This window comes from Rhinolophus ferrumequinum, chromosome 11, assembly GCF_004115265.2.
Source record: "Rhinolophus ferrumequinum isolate MPI-CBG mRhiFer1 chromosome 11, mRhiFer1_v1.p, whole genome shotgun sequence".
In the NCBI taxonomy this organism is placed as follows: Eukaryota; Metazoa; Chordata; class Mammalia; order Chiroptera; family Rhinolophidae; genus Rhinolophus; species Rhinolophus ferrumequinum.
Window position 1 is genome coordinate 65,428,543 of NC_046294.1, and position 17,461 is coordinate 65,446,003.

General features: G+C 38.4%; 1 protein-coding gene across 1 annotated transcript in view; it reads left to right on the forward strand.

The window, feature by feature from the left end:
- Positions 1-7,950: 7,950 nt before the first annotated feature.
- PIWIL4 (piwi like RNA-mediated gene silencing 4) overlaps positions 7,951-17,461 on the forward strand; it is a 44,298-nt gene continuing 34,787 nt past the window's right edge. Inside the window, exons 1-5 of the mRNA XM_033119164.1 lie at positions 7,951-8,204; positions 9,745-9,823; positions 11,430-11,558; positions 12,804-12,935; positions 14,903-15,117. Coding sequence (XP_032975055.1) covers positions 8,118-8,204; positions 9,745-9,823; positions 11,430-11,558; positions 12,804-12,935; positions 14,903-15,117 — 642 coding nt within the window. The 5' untranslated portion in view covers positions 7,951-8,117. The remainder of the gene's footprint in view (positions 8,205-9,744; positions 9,824-11,429; positions 11,559-12,803; positions 12,936-14,902; positions 15,118-17,461) is intronic.

The window sequence follows — 17,461 nt, forward strand, 5'->3', positions numbered from 1 at the left end:
TGGAGAGTGAGTGGAATGAGGGAAGATGTCCCCGATCTAGAAAAGTCTGTGTGAATCTTGAGTTTTTCAGTATGAAGAGGAGTTAGTACACATGAGATATGAGTATAAGAGATATCTATTTGGGAGGAGCTCACATGGGAAAAACCCATGTGTGTGAAAGAATGTCGTAGGTTAGAGGAACAGGACTACTGTGTTCCCCCCAAATAAGACTGGGTCTTATATTAATTTTTGCTCCAAAAGATGTATTAGGGCATATTTTCAGGGGATGTCTTATTTTTTTCATGTACAACAACCTACATTTATTCAAAGTCATGTCATCTTCTTGTGGAACATCGTCATAACGTACTAAATGGGTCCATCTGGCTGAGGATCTTAACTGAGGCTTAATTTCTGGGTAGGTCTTATTTTCGGGGAAACACGGTAGAAGACAAGAGAGTGCTGGGGGCAGGAGGTGAGGAGTCTAAGAGGTGATTCTGGAGAGAAGAGCAGGGTCTGATCATTAAGAGCCTTGAACTTGGGAATAAGAACTTTGGATTGTTTTCTAAAAGTGAGGGGAACCACTGAAGGCATTAGTTTAGTTTGCCCAGAATAAATCCCAAAGAGGAGATACGGCCTTTGCCAGTGTTTCCTGTCTTCACAGACTTTTGAGCGGATAAAAGTCCCACGTGTTCAGTTTACCAAGTTCCATTTGGACATCTGAAGCCTAATGAAATTTAGCTAGTTCAATTAATTCAGTGATTCTGGTGATTGGCAGTGCAGCACTGCCAATGGCATTTCGGGATCTAGGAACCAAGTTCATCATCCCCTAAATTTTCCTCATGCCTCTTTGGACACAGCTCCCACCACCTCCATTTCTTGACAACCAATGATCTGTTTTCTGTTGTTATAGTTTGCTTTCTCTAAAATGTCATAAATGAAACTGAGTAGTATGTAACCTTTCAATCTGGCTTCTTTTGCTTAACATAATGCATTTGAGACTTTTCTATTGTTGCGTGCATTAGTAATTCGTTCCTTTTTATTGCTGAAGAGTATTCCATTAAATCTTTCTATATTCTATATACAAGATCTTTACCATATATATTACACACATAATGTATATTATATATGTATATAGTATATAATATATATAATATATGTATATACACATATACATATATAATATATATATTGAAATATATATAATATATGTTACATATATAATATATATGTATATAATATATAGTATATATTATATATATATATATTAGCCTTTATATTTTAGAGCAGTTTTAGGTTCACAGGAAAATTGAAAGTACGGAGATTTCCCACATACTGCCTGCCCTCATATCAATAGCTCCTACTAGCATGGTATATTTGCTACGTTGACGTACCATAATCACCCAAAGTCTGTATAGTTTACATAAGGTTGTACTCTTGGTATTGCATGTTTTATGGATTTGGACATGTATAATGGCATGTATTTACAATTATAGTTTCATACAGAGTGGTTTCACTGCCCTAAATATCCTCTCTGTTCCACGTATTTGTTTCTCCCACACCCATAACCCCTGGCAACCAGATCTTTTTACCGTCTCTACAGTTTTGCCTTTTCTGGAATGTCATAGGGTAGGAGTCACACAGCATGTAGCCTTTTCAGATTGGTTTCTTTCACTTAGTAACGTGCATTTAAGGTTCCTCCAAGTCTTTTCATGACTTGATAACTCATTTCTTTTTAGCACTGACTAATATTCCATAATCTGGATGTACCACAGTTCATTTATCCATTCACCTATAGAAGGACATCTTGGTTGTCTCCAAGTTTTGTCAATTATGAATAAAGCAGCTATAAATATTTGTGTGGGAAGTTTTCAACTCTTTCGAGTAAATACCAATGAATGCCATTGCTGGATCCGTATGGTAAAACTTTAGTTTTTAAAGTTTATACCTTGAACTGTGCCACTTAACCCTATTCTCTCAGGTTTTTATATCCTAAGAAATAAGAAGAAATTATTATTTTATTGTTGCCTTCGGTGCTACTGCCACATTCTTCTTCTCTGTTGTTTAAATGTCTGACAATACTACTGTCCTTTTACTTGATGTACTGGGAAGGAAATGGTTTCAGATATTCTATTTTCTTTCTTTCTTTTTTTTTAGTTTCAGGTGTACAAAACAATGTAATAGTTAGACATTTACACCCCTCACAAAGTGACAATCCCCTCCCCCATCTACTACCCCTCCGACATCGTGTATAGCTGTTACAGTTCCACTGACTCTATTCCCTCTGCTGTACTCCACATCCTGTGACTATATATATTAAATTATAGTTGACATTCATTATTATTCAGCTTCAGCTTTAGGTGTACACTGCAGTGGTCAGGCACCTACACCATCCATGAAGTGGTCCCCCTAATAAGACAAGTGTCCATCAGATACCCTACATAGTCTTTACATTATTGATTATATTCCCCAAATTGTCTTTCGTATCCCCATGGCAATTGGGGTTACCCACTGTGCTTTCTAATCCCCTCACCTTCTCCCTCATTCCCACCCCCCTCCCATCTAGCAACCCTTAGTTTGTTCTCTATATCTCTGAGACTGTTTCTGATTAGTTTGTCCATTTATTCTATTCTTTAGATTTCACATATAAGTGAGATCATATGGTATTTGTCTTTCTCTGTCTGACTTATTTTACTTAGCATCATGTTCTCTAGGTCCATCCATATCGTTGCAAATGGTAAGATTTCATTCATCTTTATGGCCGAGTAATACTCCATTGTATCAATGTACCACAGTTTCTTAATCCAGTCATCTACCGATGGACATTTTGGTGTTTCCATGTCTTGGCTATTGTGTATAGTGCTGCAATAAACATAGGAGTGCATAAATTTTTTCTAATTAGCGTTTTGGAATTCTCTGGATAGATACCTAAGAGTGGAATTGCTGGGTCTTAAGGTAGTTCCATTTCCAGTTTTTTGAGATACCTCCATACTGATCTCCATGGTGGCTGCACCAATCTGCAATCCCACAGCAGTGCATGAGATATTCTTACCCTGAAATGGCCAATGTGCCAACTTTGCATGGTGCTATCCTTGGTTTTAAGTTAATACTGCTGTTTTGGATCAGGACACTGAGGAAGCCTAGAGTAGACTACTCCATACAAATAAATAGGCAAGTCCTGTTATTCTTTTATTGAAATGGATTGATATGAGATTAGGGTGAGTAGTTCATAGTAGCACAGGCAGCTTTGCTCTCTAATTCTCAATCTGTAAAGCAAATCAGGAAGACTGACTACAAAGTACCTCTCTATTTTTACTGAGTGACATGTCCATTTGCATTTTTTTAATTAAAGTTTGTTGGGGTGACAATTGTTAGTAAAGTTACATAGATTTCAGGTGTACAATTCTGTATTACATCATCTATAAATCCCATTGTGTGTCCACCACCCAGAGTCAGTTCTCCTTCCATCACCATATATTTGATCCCCCTTACCCTCATATACCAACCTCCTGCCCCCTGACCCTCTGGTAACCACTAAACTATTGTCTGTGTCTATGAGTTTTTGTTTCTCATTTATTTGTCTTGTTCTTTTGTTGTTTTTGGTTTACATACCACATATCAGTGAAATCATATGGTTCTCTGCTTTTTCTGTCTGACTTATTTCGCTTAGCATTATAATCTCAAGATCCATCCATGTTGTCACAAATAGTCCATTTGCATTTTTAGGACATAAACACTCTGCAGTATTTTCTGAGTTACACTGTTAAATGAGCATCTATTTATCATGCTTCATACATAATTGAATGGAAAATCCTCAGTAATTCAGATGCCATTTTCAAAGTTTACAATTAAAAAATCCATTTTCTCCTTCTTTTTATACTTTTCTATATTATATTCTTTCCACCAGCCTTGACAAATAAACTCCTCTTGAAGCCAAAGGAAATGAATGTCTTTAATCAGTACATCTGCTTTGTTCTATTTGAAAATACTTTATTTGCCAGCAGTCCTCTGGAATGACTAATAAAATTCTAAACTTTTTTTTCATTATTTCATAATAAAATAATCAAAAGTATTACATAGCACTCTTGGAAATTAGTCATACACAACTCGATTCCTTCTTTAAAGATTTATAAAGGTTATTTATTGCCCCGTAATTCTATAAGCATGTAGTATATACCATAAACCACAATTATTTAGACATCAACTTTAGCAACCTGCCATTCTGCTTGAAATTCCCTTTTCATTCTTTTGGGATTATGGTTATACTATCTTGCTTTATTTATTAAGTACATTAGTCTACTACCTAGACTCCAAGCAGTGAGCAAGTTGAACTACGTAAGCAAGATTCAAGTTGATTTCTAGATATCATAACGCATTGTAATAACAATTTTTGTCTTTAACTCGTATTCTGTTCCCATAATTGCCAAAATTACTGAGTCATTAGGGAAAGATGATTAAAGAGTTGAAATGAAATTTCTTTATGGAAAAGTGTGAAGTGGTAGGACAACATAAAGGAGAGAGGAAGAAACTAAGGGGAATTTTCTCATGATCTTCAAGCATCTTCAAGCATCCAACAACTATTTTCCCAACTGCTGGGCCCTGATTAGTTGCTGGGGATAAAGTAGTGACACTCGAAGTTCAAATCCTCATGGTGGAACCATATGGAAGGAAGAAAAAATAAGCAAGTAACCAAATAAATAAAATAAGTTTCTCTAACACACGAGAACTCATTGTTTAGGTAGTTTCTTGCCCCAAAGTAAGAGAAAAGCCTATATGGGTTGTTTTCAAACTTTTTTAGGAGCAGAATCTAATTTTCAATTTTAATTTTAGACTCGGTCTTATATTACGGTAAAATAACACTGGGTATCATATCATATATCATATCATATCATATCAAAACCAGGTCTTATTTTACCATAAGACCGGGTCTTATATTAATTTTTGCTCCAAAAGACACATTAGAGCTGATTGTCTGGCTAGGTCTTATTTTCAGGGAAACACAATACTGCAAAGGAACTCTGACCCGGAGACCCACATATACCCTTGGCTATTGATCTTGAGCTTAGAATCCACCCTAAGTGGATCCTCCTGTACGCTTCCGTGGGGACTGGAAGTCGAGGATCTTTCCTGAGCTTCCTGATGTAGCCCCTGACTATGCTTCCACGTCACATCATTCGATCTGGGAAATGCATATGGAGGTCAGAGCAGGACTGCCTCATGCAGTAGACACAGCAGGCACAGTGCCTAAGGCCCACCGTACTTTTGGGGGTGCTTGAAAATGTTTTAATTTCCTTTAAAATCAGAAGAGAAAAAATCTGATGTAGAAGAAAATTATTTATAATATAACATACATTTTTCTTATTTTATTGAGGCTAGTGAATATTTTTTTAATTTAGGTATAGTTGCTATACAATATTATATTAGTTGTATTAGTTCCAGGTATACAATATAGTGATTGGAGATTTTTATACCTGACAATGTGATCACCCCACTAATTCTAGGAATCATTTGTCACTGTGCAAACTTATCACAATATTATTGACTATATTCCCCTTCACCTTTTTCACCCATTACCCCAACCACCTCCCTTCTGGTAACCATCCCTTTGGTCTCTGTTTCTAGGAATGGATAAAGAACATGTGGTATAGCTATACAATGGACTATTACCCAGCAATAAAAAAGAATGAAATCTTGCCATTTGTGACAGCATGGATGAACCTAAAAGGTATTATGCTAAGTGAAATAAGTCAGATAGAGAAAGACAAACACCATATGGTTTCGCTTATATGTGGAATCTAAAATATATTCATTTTTATACCATCTAATTTGTAAGATATAATTTCTAATATACATTTTTTTTTTTAATTGAAGAAGGTTCCCACCAAGGTAAAAGTACTAGGGCCAAAGAAAATCAAAATTGACCCTCTGGTCCTTGGGTGGGGCTTCCTGATGGAGATGGATAGATTTTCCCAGGGAAAGAGTGCTGGGGTGAGGAAAGTGCAAACCTAAGGAGTAGAGAACTAGGGAGGAACTAGGGAACAGAGAAGCTCTCCAATGTAACCATTTTCCCTCTAGTTTTATTTAAATCCTTTTCTGGAGCACAATGGGTTTCTGTGTAAACAAATAGATACATCTCTGCAGCTCAGAATAGTCAATGCTTGTAAGTTCAGATATCCAGAAGGAGTTAATTGACCGTTAGAGCATTCACTGTAGATCAGGAGGCAGATAACGTTAGGGAAGATTTCCATCACAATGGTTAAGCAGTTAACATCTAGTACATAGTGGGAGTTTTTCTTTCTCTGGACATTTGCTGTAATAGTTATTTAATTGTAGGACCTTAAGTACAGAAAGTTGAATGAACCGTATTCTTCAGTTCATTACACATGGTTCTCATGGGTCTATGCAAGTTCTATATTGTATGATATTTTGCTTTCCCTTTCATTTCTCCGATTCCCACTCCTATTTTTCTCCCTTATATAGGTACTCAATTTATTATACCTGTTGGATATCCTTGGGTATAAATCCTTACTTGAAAAAATTAGTACATATCCAAGTACATATGTCCCTAATGTTTTAAAACTTAACGTGGTGCTTTGCCATAGTATAGATGTCAATCTTTTCTTGCTTTTTCTTCATTCAACACAATGTGTAAAGATCTATTCATGCCGCTGAATGTATCTCTAAGTCATTGTTCGTGACTGCTGGCCTAGTATTCCACTCTATACGTCCACCACATTTTACCCACCTATTGCCCATCCTGATGGACCCCACCTAACTCTGATGAACTGTCTGTCCTATGCCTATAACCTTAGCACAAGCTTTTCAATTGATCCTCAGTAGTATTTAATGAAGTTCTACACATATTTATGGTTAAAATAATCTTTGAAAACTAGGAATAGAGGGAGCTTCCTTAAAATGATAAACACGATAAACCAGATATTTACAGCAAACAGCAAACAAAATGAAGGCATTTCAGAGGTAGTTTCCTTAATAACATGGTGAAGACAAGAATGCCAGCTGTCACAGTAACTTTCAACATTGTACAGGAAAGCTCGACCAACATGACAAGAAAAAGAAAAATAAGAAGGGATGAAATAAAATTGTTATTATTTGTGGTCTAATCATCTACATTCAAACTCAAATGAAATCAGAAGAGAAGCTATAAGAACTAAGGAGTTCAGCAAATTCGATAAACAATATCAACTTATAAAAATCAGTATTTTGTGGCTATAACAAGGAATAACTAATGAGGAAATACAACAAAAACAAAACACTATAAAATTTCCAGAAATTAAATAATACACCGGACTTTTATGAAAAATAATTTAAATGCTACTAAAGGATCTAAAGGGAATTTGAACAGATGGAAACATCTAGCATTGTGTCCATACATATTCCTGAAGGCTACGAGATATTTAATGCCATATAATATCCTTGTAATCATAGGGCAGGGAAAATTTTCTTTCAAGAAGACCCAGAAAAGACAAATCATAAAATTAAAAGTTGGTATATTTGAGTACATACCTTGTTAGATAAAGGACTTCAGTCAAAATTAAACAGTGATAGATTGGGAATGGATATTTGCAATGTCAAAAAATATATAAAACTTCTTCCAAATCACAAAGGAAAACACGAGTAGCGCAATTTTAAAAACAAGGTACATAAACAGACAATTCACAGAATGGAAAATTCCAGAGCTACCGTGTTTCCCCCAAAATAAGACCGGGTCTTATATGGTATCACATAGATGAGGAAGTGCTTACCCACACTTGAGCAGAAAATACAAACTGAAAAAGTTTGATGCGACCTTACACACATAAGATGAGCAAAAAACTAGGGAGCTGAATAATGCCAAATTTGGGTAGGGGGGTGGAAAGAAAAGGGGAGCCTGGGCCCTTGCCCACGCCCCCGCCCCGCCCCGCCCAGCCCAGCCCACGCTCTCTCCACTGCTCTCCTCCCACCCCCATTGGAACCCGCGGGTTGTGCGTGCTCTGTCCGCCCAGGCATCGGACGCCGGTCGTTTCCAGCCTAGGGGCCAGAGAACTACCATCTCCAGTCACAGCCGTGCCATTTGGATACCAATAGAAAAAAAGACTACTTGGCACTTTGCTGCGTTGGAAGTCACTCGGCTCATCCGGAACATGAGTGGACGGGCCCGCGTGAGAGCGAGAGGCATCGCCCGCAGCCCCAGCGCGGTGGAAATGGGGCGCCCCCAATCCTCGCAGTGGGTGCGTACAAGGGGACATTCTCCCTCCTCCCTCCCTCCCTCTCTCTCTCTCTCTCCCTCTCTCTCTCTCTCTTCCTCCCTCCCCCCCCCCCCGTCCCCCCCGTTCCGTTCCCGCTCCCCCTCTTCTTCTTCCTCCCCCTCTCCCTCCTCCTCCCCTCCCTACCTTTCCTTCCTACCTTTCTCCTTCATGGCTACTGCCTTCTGTGGATCTCTCTTCCTCTCTCCTAGGAAGTAGTGGATTATCGTCTCTCTGAACTTTGAGTCTTTCCAGGGTTTCTCATTTTTTTATTTTTTCTTCTGGGGTCTTATTCTGAGTAAGATTTTTAAGGTAGATATTTTGGCCAGTGAAGAGGACTGAAAATTGGAGGCAAGTGTGTCCTCTGCTAGTTTCTCAATTTTGGTTACTTGATTTGGGGTTAAGTCTTCTGGTAAAAATTGCTGTAGCTTCAGTAGTACCATTATATGGTATATAATTTAATACGATTCCTCTTGCTAATTCATATATAAATATAAGTAATGTCAGATACAGATACAGTTTTGATTCAACTACTGTTTCTTGAGCAGCCACTGTGGGTAGGTAGGGCTCCTTGTTAGACTCAGGCAGCTGGAATGGATTGACCATCAAATGAATAACTTTTGAGTGATGTTACTTGTACTCTTTAGTATTTGGAGAAATCTCTTAGACCAAAAGTACGGAAGTGAGTATCCCGTGGTCTTTATGCCTTTACTCTCACGAAAACGTCTTCTTTTGACTTCATGCATTTTCTAGCAGGACAAGATATATTCCTTCTTGAACAAAGAGAAGTAATTACTGTGGGAAAAAAAAATTCATGGCTCCCTGTCACTTGTGAACTAATTTGGACTAGTTTATTCAGGACAGTCATCACCTGAGCTGGTGACCCAGATCCTCTGGGCTCAGTTTCTTTCTGTTTCTATTAAAATTTATTGGGGTGACAATGGTTAGCAAAATTACATAGGTTTCAAGTGTACAATTCTGTAATACGTCATCTATATATATAACATTGTGTGTTCACGAGCCAGAGTCCATTCTTCCATCACCATATATTTGACCCTGTTTACCCTCCTCTACCACTGACCCTCTGGTAACCACTAAACTATTGTCTGTGTCTATGAGTTTTTGTTTCAATTTATTTCTTGCTACAAACATGTTCACATCGGAGGCCCCGTGTCTGTGGGCCATGGAAGCGTGAGGTGATACTCATGTGTACCCCATTTCCTTTAATGAGCTCCCTGGTTGATAGGATCACATCTCTGCCTCTTTATACCTCCAGGGTCTAATGGCTGTATCTGGCTCACAGTTGGTACTGAAATCAAAGTCTGATGAATGGGGAGAACTATTGCTTGTTCTTATCCTTTTTTCTAGAATGGACAATCTCTTATTTCTTAAGCATTTTACCTGTTAATGTTAGTTCATGGCAATTTAATGACTTAGGACATGCCTTGGTCTTATTTTATTATGACATTTTGGTTTATGAATGAACATCTCATATCTGACCAAAACTTTTTTTTGTCCATTTTAGCCTCCATCTGTTGATCCTAGTAATAATGAAGCATTATCTAACCGTGGCTTCGTGGGAACAAGCGGGATTTCACAGCAATGTAAGTACGATAGTCTGTTCCATTCCGTTCCATTCCATCTGAATGGAACAGGAGTGACTACTAAACCTTACAGCCCCCGGGTCACTTCTTGAGCATCCCAGTTACCTTTTCTTGAAGGATCCCCTGTGTTTGTTGTGTTTCCTTGGGACTCCCAAACACAGAGTCTGCTGCTGAATTTCCTGACGGTGGTTGGCAGTTGGGAATCTGCAGACATCAGGAAGCTAGTGTTTGGGTTCTTTGTGTTCACTCAATAATTTTTGAAAAAACATTTTAAAATTCTGTATGACATGTAAATGTCAGTGTCATCACCTTGCAGGGATGGTAGAAACCTGGCGTGCCTGCTGCCACTGCTCTCTCCTTCCTTCCCCATCTGTGGTAAATGTCACCATTTGGTAGCTCTTTTCCTTGTAAATCCATATCTGGCCTCAGGATTCTTGGCAACATGCTACTCCAAGTAGCTGCTATCACAGTGTGAGTTGGTATACCCAAGGCGTTACTTTGCTAGGGTTGCCATGACAAAGCACAAGTTGGGTGGCTTAAATAATAGAAATGTACGTTTCATAATTCTGGAGGCTGGAAGTCCAAGATGAAGGCGTCTGAAAGGTGGATTTCTTCAAAGCCTCTCTCCTTGGCTTGTAGATGGCTATCTTCTTCCTGTGCCTTCACATGGTCTCCCGTCTGTACTTGTCTGTGCCCTAATCTCTTCTTATAAGGACACCAGTCATACTGGATTAGGCCCCATCCTAATTTTAACTTAACTACCTCTTTAAAGAGTCTGTCTCCAAATACAGTAACATTCTGAGATATTAGGGGTTAGGACTTCAACATAGGAATATTGTTGAATTCAGCCCAAAACCACTGCCGAAATCTGTTAGCCATCTCATCTCCTTTGCTCTGACCAGGTGAAGTTGAGTGATCAAGTGCTAATACCGTGTAAGCTCTAAGCACTCAGGTTCTTCCAGACTCTTAGGATCATCAGTCCTCCCACCCACTTTGGCTGTCTTGTTCTCCACTGGGGTTTTCCTAACTCTGCGCAAGTACCCTTTGTGATCTGAAGTCACAGAAGTGAATGCGGTCCCTCAGAAGACCTGCTCCGAGAGCCAGTGCGTCAGGTTCAACACTCCTGCCCCCGTTCAAACCTTAACCCAGCTTCTCCTTGGGACTTTTCTTTCCATGTTTGCTGCACATTCTCGTGACTATGAAGTGATGGAAACCCTTCATCCTTTGAGGGTAGATTCAGTAATTATTTATTTATTTATTTATTTATTTATTTATTGTGGCAAAATATACATAACGTGAAATTTACCCTTTTAACCATTTTTAATTGTACAGTCCGGTGGCACTAAGGACATTCACATTGTTCAGCAACCATCACCACCATCCATCTCTAGGACTTCTTTCATCTTGCAAAACTGAAGCTCTGTACTTGTGAAACAAAAACTCGCCATTTCCCTCTTCTCCTAGCCTCTGGCAACTACCATTCTATGGTAGACTGAATTTTTAGAAACCACCCAACATCTTTTGAAACCAAGAGCAGTGAATAATATGGATAATCTAGTGAGGATAATTTTTAAAAATTAAATAAATTTTAAAATTTTCCTGGAAGGCTCAGACTCCACTGAAAAGGGTGTGAACAGCAGTTTGGAGCAGGTGATGCCGCCATTTGGCTTAGTTGCATCCAGTGACTCTATTGAAGGACAGCGGTCAAGTCAGAGTTCTGGAAAAGCGTCACACTGTGAGTCATGTTACTTTGTTGTACTATTCTGTATTTTTACATTGTCATGTTATCTTTAGAGTGCCTAGGTTGTATCTAAAAAATCAACATCTCGTTGTACTCGTTTAAGCAGAAAATTCTCGTTTGCATTTTAATTGCATATTCTCTAGAACCTAACCGTGAGTGGTTATGCCCCAAGGTGAAATGCTGGCTTTCGTTCTCAAGGGAATGATCTAGCATAAAGCCTTACGGCAGTGTGTTTTGGGCATTTCTCTTCTTGTGATGGGAAAGGTGAGAGATTCAGCCCCAACCTGTGCAGAAGTTGGTGTGGATGGTCTTAGTCTACAAGGTCAGACAATTAAGTTTGCAGACTCATCCTAGAAAAAGTCCTATATCACTACGGTCACCTTCAAAGTACTCCCCTTGGGAAGTTATGCACCAAAGCCAGCACCTAGCCCACCCTTCAAAGCAATTTGGAACTCTTTTTCTGGAATGGCCATCAGAGCTGTCGTCGTATTACTCTTGAGGTCCTGAATGTCATCCAAATGTCTTCCTTTCAGTATTTTCTTTATCTTCAGGTAAAGAAAGAAGTCACCGGGGGCCAGATCAGGTGAGTAGGAAGGGTGTTCCAGTACAGTTGTTTGTTTACTGGTTAAATACTCCCTCACAGACAGTGCTGTGTGAGTGGTGCATTGTCGTGATGCAAGAGCCATGAATTGTTGGCGAAAAGTTCAGGTCGTTTTTGACTAACTTGTTTATGCAGACTTTTCAGCACGTCCAAATAGTAAACTTTGGTTAATTGTTTGTCCATTTGGTACAAATTCATAACGAACAATCCTTCTGATATAAAAAAAGGTTAGCAACAAGTTCGCGAACTTAATTGTCAGACCTTGTACAACTTCATGGTGTTACATGAGAGCTGTAGGAGGGAGAGTACCCTCCCGAAGTGGGTGTGGGATGGGACATAGGGAGATAGAGCTAGCTCCTTAGCTAAGAGGAGAGTCAGACCAGACCACAATGTTAGGAAGTGGGGCTAACTTGGGTCTATTATTTCTAACAAAACATGCTATGCTTCCTTTACAATTTTCAATTTTTAGGCTAAAGACGTCAGTATATAATCATGACTATTTTCAGCAATGTGGACCAGTTTTATTAAAAACCACAAAAATCTGAGTTTTGGTTGTAGATGCATTTTTTTGATATAGTAGTTGTAAACAATATCACTAGAATAAAATGAGGTATTACGGTGTTTTCTTCATATTTTAGATAAAGATAACATATCTTCAGATGATGCTGGTTGTACCTTCATGGAAAGAGGTGGGAAAATCAGACGAGACTTAATGGATTTGGGTGTGTGTACCAGAGAGAAATTGACCCATGTGAGAGACTGCAAAACAGGTACCTGGTCTTCATGTAACTTACTTTTTTAATGTTACCAGATCTTGCTTAAGTAATTTTAATTTCTAGATCTAAAATAAATGAGTGCATATAATTAATAGATATTTATTAAACATCTATATTCAAGGCATTATCTAGACATAGTTCTTTTAGCCTTAAATATCTTTTATTAATAGAAATAATAACATTTCCCCAAAACTGCAGTTCACTTTTTTTTTTTTTAATGAAACTTTATTTGAGCCAAGCTCATGCCATGCTGGGGGGCAAGATCTCAAATGCTTCCACATTTCACTCATTGAAAACATTTTCTCTTTAAAACTGGGGTAGGGGTTAAAAAAGATGTTTTGTCTCTTTCCTAGTCCTTTTCCTGTATGGGAATAATCACCTTTCTACTTCAGCTGTAAAAAGAAAAATGTGGCCTCGTTCTGTAATTCTTAACCCAGATTACAGCCTCTCCCCTGAAATTGCACCCAGAATTGTGGGAATAGCATTTTCAGGGAAGTAGGTCTGTTGTTTTCATTGGATCCTCAAAAGGCTTTGAGAGTCCCTCTCAAAAGTTAAGACTCCCTGATACAGATCAGTCTTTTTCAAACTTTTAAAAACCATGCAGTAAAATAAGAAGTAGCTATATTGTTATCCAGCATACACAAACTATACACACACAGTTGAAACAGGTTTCATGAAACAGTGCTTGCCCTAACTGGGTGGAAGTGTCTCTGACCCAGTTCAGTTGTGTGTTTTCATGAAAATGATGGTTTACCTCATGTACTTTCATAACTACAGTGCTGGTGGGGGGAGTCATGATTAGTTTGCAAATACTGGTGTAGAGGATCTCGGAGGATCTTCCAGCTCTGACATTCTAGGATGACTTCTCTTTGTCCTAATATGAGCAGCCAAAATATGTTGTTATTTCCTCAGGATCTGGAAAGAACAAACGAAAGCTTTTGTTTAATTAAAATAGCACAATAATTCCTTGCTCCTAACAGATGTTATACCACAGGTAGAAGCTGAGGAAATACTAAGGCATATATGATACTTTTTCTTTCTCATCACCTCAGGCGCTCATGTTTCCACTTCTTCCATTGTTTGATATAATTCTTTTCTATAAGACAAGCACTGGATAATTCCCTTCAAGGAGAGATGAGAAATACCTCATTTGTGCCCTTCTGGATTCTGTCCTGAAGGGAACTTGCGCCATCTTGAGCACTGACCATCTGGAATATATCGTGGCCATCTCTGATTCTGTCCTATAGACTTAGAAGAGGTGAATAAAAATTTTTGTAAGTGATGGAATTCCTGGAAGCACACATGGTCTCCTGTGCCTGCAGAAAACAGAAGCCCAATGGCCCTGTTTCACACAGGAAAGATGTGTAATTCCTTCCTCTCTCCTCAGTCCTCCCCTCAATCTCTGAGGGCCTTCTCTGGGATTTGTAGAGCGGTCTAACCATGGAATGAACTATTTCAGAATTTTCAGAAGTATGATTAACTCGATTATCTGGATTTCCAAGAGGTTGGGGGTTGTATTCATGGTAAGAACGGGACAGTTTCTTTATACTCTGAGATCAGCATAATTTCAGAGCAGCATCTGAAAATATTATTTGAGCTGGTTTGAATTGCACAGAATCAGAACTGGAAGGCAAGCTTTGGAAGGAGTCCTGAGGAAGTTGAATTCAGATGCTTCTCTTCTCCCAGGGATAAGAATGTCAGTGTCTGCTCTTATGAGGCCTGCTTTATGCACAACCCCTTTTTAATTCCCAAATGTGTGTTTATAGGACTCCTTAAGTTTATACGGCTAAAGGTTATCAGAGCTTGTCTTGTGTCACTGAGCAAGAATACTGGCTTTATAGCAATAGCTGTGCTGACTTATGCAAATACATTTTTTAAATGTTGTGATTAATATTAACATGGAATGATTCTGTTATTGTTGTTGTTGTTGTTAAAAAATGGTTTTTATTTGTTTTCCTCAGGTTCCAGTGGAATACCCGTGAAACTGGTCACAAATCTCTTTAGTTTAGATTTGCCCCAGGACTGGCAGCTTTACCAGTATCATGTGACATACACGCCAAATTTAGAATCTAGAAGAATGAGAATTGCTTTGCTTTATAGTCATAGGGAACTTTCCAACAAAGCAAAAGCATTTGATGGTGTCATCCTTTTTCTCTCACAAAAGCTGGAAGAAAAGGTATAGTATGGTTATTTTTTAAAATATGCACACACGTGCATATATTTATACTCATCCATATATATTTAAGAGGTTAGTTGATTTTCAGGACAGTTCGAATGGGTATTTCCCTCACTCCTTTCTTCTTGCTTGTTCCCACATCTGAGAGCAAAAGCACTCCCTAAATAAGGCCTGGTCAGTAATTGATTGCTTAATAAAGAACCTGATGCTCTGGCATTTTAAAAATAAAAGGTGTAATACAAACACTGTTTTCACAACTACTTGTTTTAGGCAAAATGTCCTTGAAGTAGGCATTCTTTTACAATTTTTCCCAAAATAGACAAGACTTTGAGAAACACTATTTATCCTGTGGCTTCAGAGCTTCAAATTTACTGTCCATTTTTGCTCCTGCATGATTATTCCCATGTGTCCGAATAACTTCACATCAATCTCTGATGCTAAAATTGTCATTTCTTTCCTGACTTGCCCCATCCTATGAAGTAATGAGTTATTAGCACCACGCTCTAACCAGTTGAGCTAACCGGCCACCCCCATGAAGTAATGAGTTATTGATATCAGTCTTAAAAATATATTTTTAATTGTGTGACCACTGGATATGGCAATTGCATGAGTCATATTCCTTTATCTATTTTTTATACCTTCAGTACTTTCAGTTCTAAAACAAAGATACTGGTCTTGAAGCTCCATCACATGCTTTCTTCTAAAGCACTATTAAAATCGCTACAAGGAAAAAAGAACTAGGTTCTGTATGAAAAATTAAAACAGAGCATTGGATGCAAACGTTGTGCTTCTATCCCTTGGAAAACTTAATCCTTTAGTTCAACATTTTGATCAGAATGGTACCAATAGCATAAATGTAAATTTCTGGACTCCATGTAAATTTTTGTGAATTTCCTCAAGAAATGTATTTCTAAGTCCTCTTGAGGCCTGTATTTTTTTACGAGATCTTGAGATTTATAGGAGCCTACTTGAGCGTTTATTTCATCTGGATATGGAACTTTAAAATTATACCATATGATTAAATTTAAGGGCTTGGAAAATCTCTACCTGTAAATTTGGAAACATTTTTATTCATCATAAGTCTTTATTGATCTTTCAGTGTTTTAGCATATGTCCAGATGTTGACAGTGTGGTAATATGGCCACTCATACTTAAATATATATTTCAAGTGTATTGTTGTCATTTAAGATTATCTTGCTTATAGATACATCTGTAGTAACAGTTTGGAAATTTAGATATATTAAAATTATTATATATCCCTCTTGCATGGTCCAGCTTACTTAATGTACCTAACCAAAGTGGAGAAATTTTAATCTATAGATACTAGGAATACATTAATATTATTCACTTCTCATTCAAAATGAGCATATAATATGTGCCACATACCTTCTGTTCTTGGAGATGAGTCTAATGAAGAGGCAGGTAAGTAAATAGATGGTAAAAACGTGGTTTGACAAATCAGGCCTGTTGATTTTATTTCCCAGACACAGGTGATACTAGGTGTAGACAGAAACCTAGGTTTACTAGGTTGAGACAGAAGTGTGTTGTCTTATTCCTTATCAACATGGCCTGCCACCCAGTGACAGTGAAAAAGAAAGTGTCCTAACGAAAATGTTGCTATTCTCACCTTTGAATTCTAGCCTTCTTCATATTGACTCAGGCGTAATCCTGCACTCCCATCCATCTCTCCATACTTCATAGGAAGCTTATTTTAGTTGAGAGCTCCTCCAATGATTCATTCGTTGCACTCCCAAATGGTACTATTCCAGAAGCCCTGTTCCCTCCTGGCCTTCCACTGTCTCACAGACCCCATCTGTGCATCTGTGGCCACATTCTGGGTATCTGTCACTGGTCACATCCATTTGCCACTCTCATGCATTCATTCTATATTTAGAAAGAGACTACTGTGTACCTGGCAGGGTGCTGCCACTAGGGAGGAAACAAAAATCAGTAAGGAAAGGCGCTTGCTGTCAAAAAAATTTCAATTTAGTACTGAAGTTACCTACACATAAATGAAGTGCAAAGTGGAATGAAATAAGTGCCATAATAATAATGAGTAGTTTTAATATGCTAACATTTACTGAGCGTTTACTAGGTGTTAGGTGCTGTGCTTGGTGGTTCTCTGGATTAGCCCCAGCACTTCTCTCTTAGATTGAACAGCTCGAAACGTTCTGTCCCACCTACCACCGGTGCTGCTGTTACGCCTTCCAGGCTCCATTTGTCTCATTTAGTCCTCTCATCACCCCTGGAGCCTTTGAGAGGTTAAGTATCTTGCCTAAAGTCTGGGTACAGAGCTTAATGCAAGGCAAGATCGTTTCCAGCAGGACACTTCAGAGGGAGTGAT